Source organism: Lupinus angustifolius, chromosome LG05, assembly GCF_001865875.1.
Source record: "Lupinus angustifolius cultivar Tanjil chromosome LG05, LupAngTanjil_v1.0, whole genome shotgun sequence".
Taxonomy (NCBI): Eukaryota; Viridiplantae; Streptophyta; class Magnoliopsida; order Fabales; family Fabaceae; genus Lupinus; species Lupinus angustifolius.
Window position 1 is genome coordinate 20,579,825 of NC_032013.1, and position 1,660 is coordinate 20,581,484.

General features: G+C 37.5%; 1 protein-coding gene across 1 annotated transcript; it reads right to left on the reverse strand.

Moving 5' to 3' along the window:
* On the reverse strand, nt 465–1,660 carry LOC109348024. The gene has a single exon (XM_019588204.1). The coding sequence runs from the start codon at nt 1,582–1,584 to the stop codon at nt 694–696; it is 891 nt and encodes a 296-aa protein (XP_019443749.1). The 5' UTR covers nt 1,585–1,660; the 3' UTR covers nt 465–693.

Below are 1,660 nucleotides of genomic sequence, written 5' to 3' on the forward strand. Positions count from 1 at the left end.
GGGGCATAAATTTCTAGAGCGTTCACTATACTGGGGACGGCGTGGTTGATAGTCTGATTGCACATTTTGGGCAGTGCCGCGAAACGTCTTAAAGAGAGCGACCTGATCATGACTCAGCTAGTAAATATTATTTCGTGTCATTCAGAATTGCTGCAAGCTACGGTATAACAACAAGCTCTATATGACGAAATACTCATTCTATCTGTTAAAGAACCAAAAGTTGTCGCTTGAAGTTGTGCATATAATATAGCATTGTTGTTAATGTTGTGAATCTTATGTATGCACTTAGTCTTGATCAGTAATCACAAGGATGTGAGTCATGTCATAGTCTTGGCTTAGAGCATATTTATGATAAATATTAAAGTTGTTGCATCTTCTGTTTAGTTTCCAGCTCCAGCACCATAAGAATCATCTAATAGTTATAGCGTGATACATGCTTATAATACTAGTGTCCAGTAATTCTCATATCATACACATTCGACAAGTTTGATAGAAATTCTCAAATTATACATATAAAACTAATAGAAAAGTAGTGCCTTCAACCCACTCCATCAACAAACTGAGACACTTGATCTTCCTTAGGTAAGAAATTAAGTACAACTGAGATTTCCAGTTAGATGATGAAGGGAACAAGTGATAACATTGGGGAAAAAAACACAAATCTGAATTGAAATCAATTATTATTCAAACTACCTAGTTAGGTACATGTACCACATAAGGGGAAAGAACCAAAAACATAACTAATAGAAAAGAACTACCCTTCATTCCAATGCATCTCAACCTATCTATCATTGATCTCCCTACCTGGGCTTTAGCAAGTCTTGTATCTTCAAACATCAATTTTTGACAAGAAAAACATCCAGGTGGAAGTTTCGGAAGCTCGATTTGATCTCCAACTTGTAAACCATGTGACAAATTAGCAAGCCAATCTGCAACCTTGTTACCCTCACGTTTACTATGAACAATCCTAACATCCCATTTTCTCTTTTTCTTCTTATCCCTTATGTTTTCCACCAACTTCTTTTCATGTGAACGGTGAGAACAAGCACCATCCTTGTTATTCACAACATCAGCAACTGTAAGTGAGTCAGTCTCTAAAATGAGTCTGCGAAAACCACGATCCCAGGCTATGTCAAGAGCAATGGAAATTGCTGATAACTCTATAGCAGAACTAGTACCACGGTCTAAGCTTATAGCAAAACCATAAAGCCATGAACCAGTGGAGTCACGAAAAACACCACCACAACCAGAAGCTTTGTCTTCAGGGGCAGAACCATCTACGTTACATTTTATCCACCCATTTGGTGGAAAACTCCAACCATCACTCTCACCATCAGCATCATCTTCTGTTGTTTCAAACTGAGAACCAGAACATGAAGATGAAAGGAGAGTGAATAAATGACTAACTATAACATGTGTTATCATGGCTGCAATAATAACCTTGTACACAGTGAACACTTTTTCATTGCCTTGATCATTTTCATCATCTTGGTTAACTAGAGCAATTGCTGATACTGCTGCACAGGCAACAGTAAACCTCATTGACACCATGCATCTGCTCTGGTTGTTGCTTCCGTCATCCATTTTTCCTCTGCTTGTTGTTTCACTAATTTTGACAAATTGCAAAGGTTGATTAACAATATAATTATTGCAACTTACA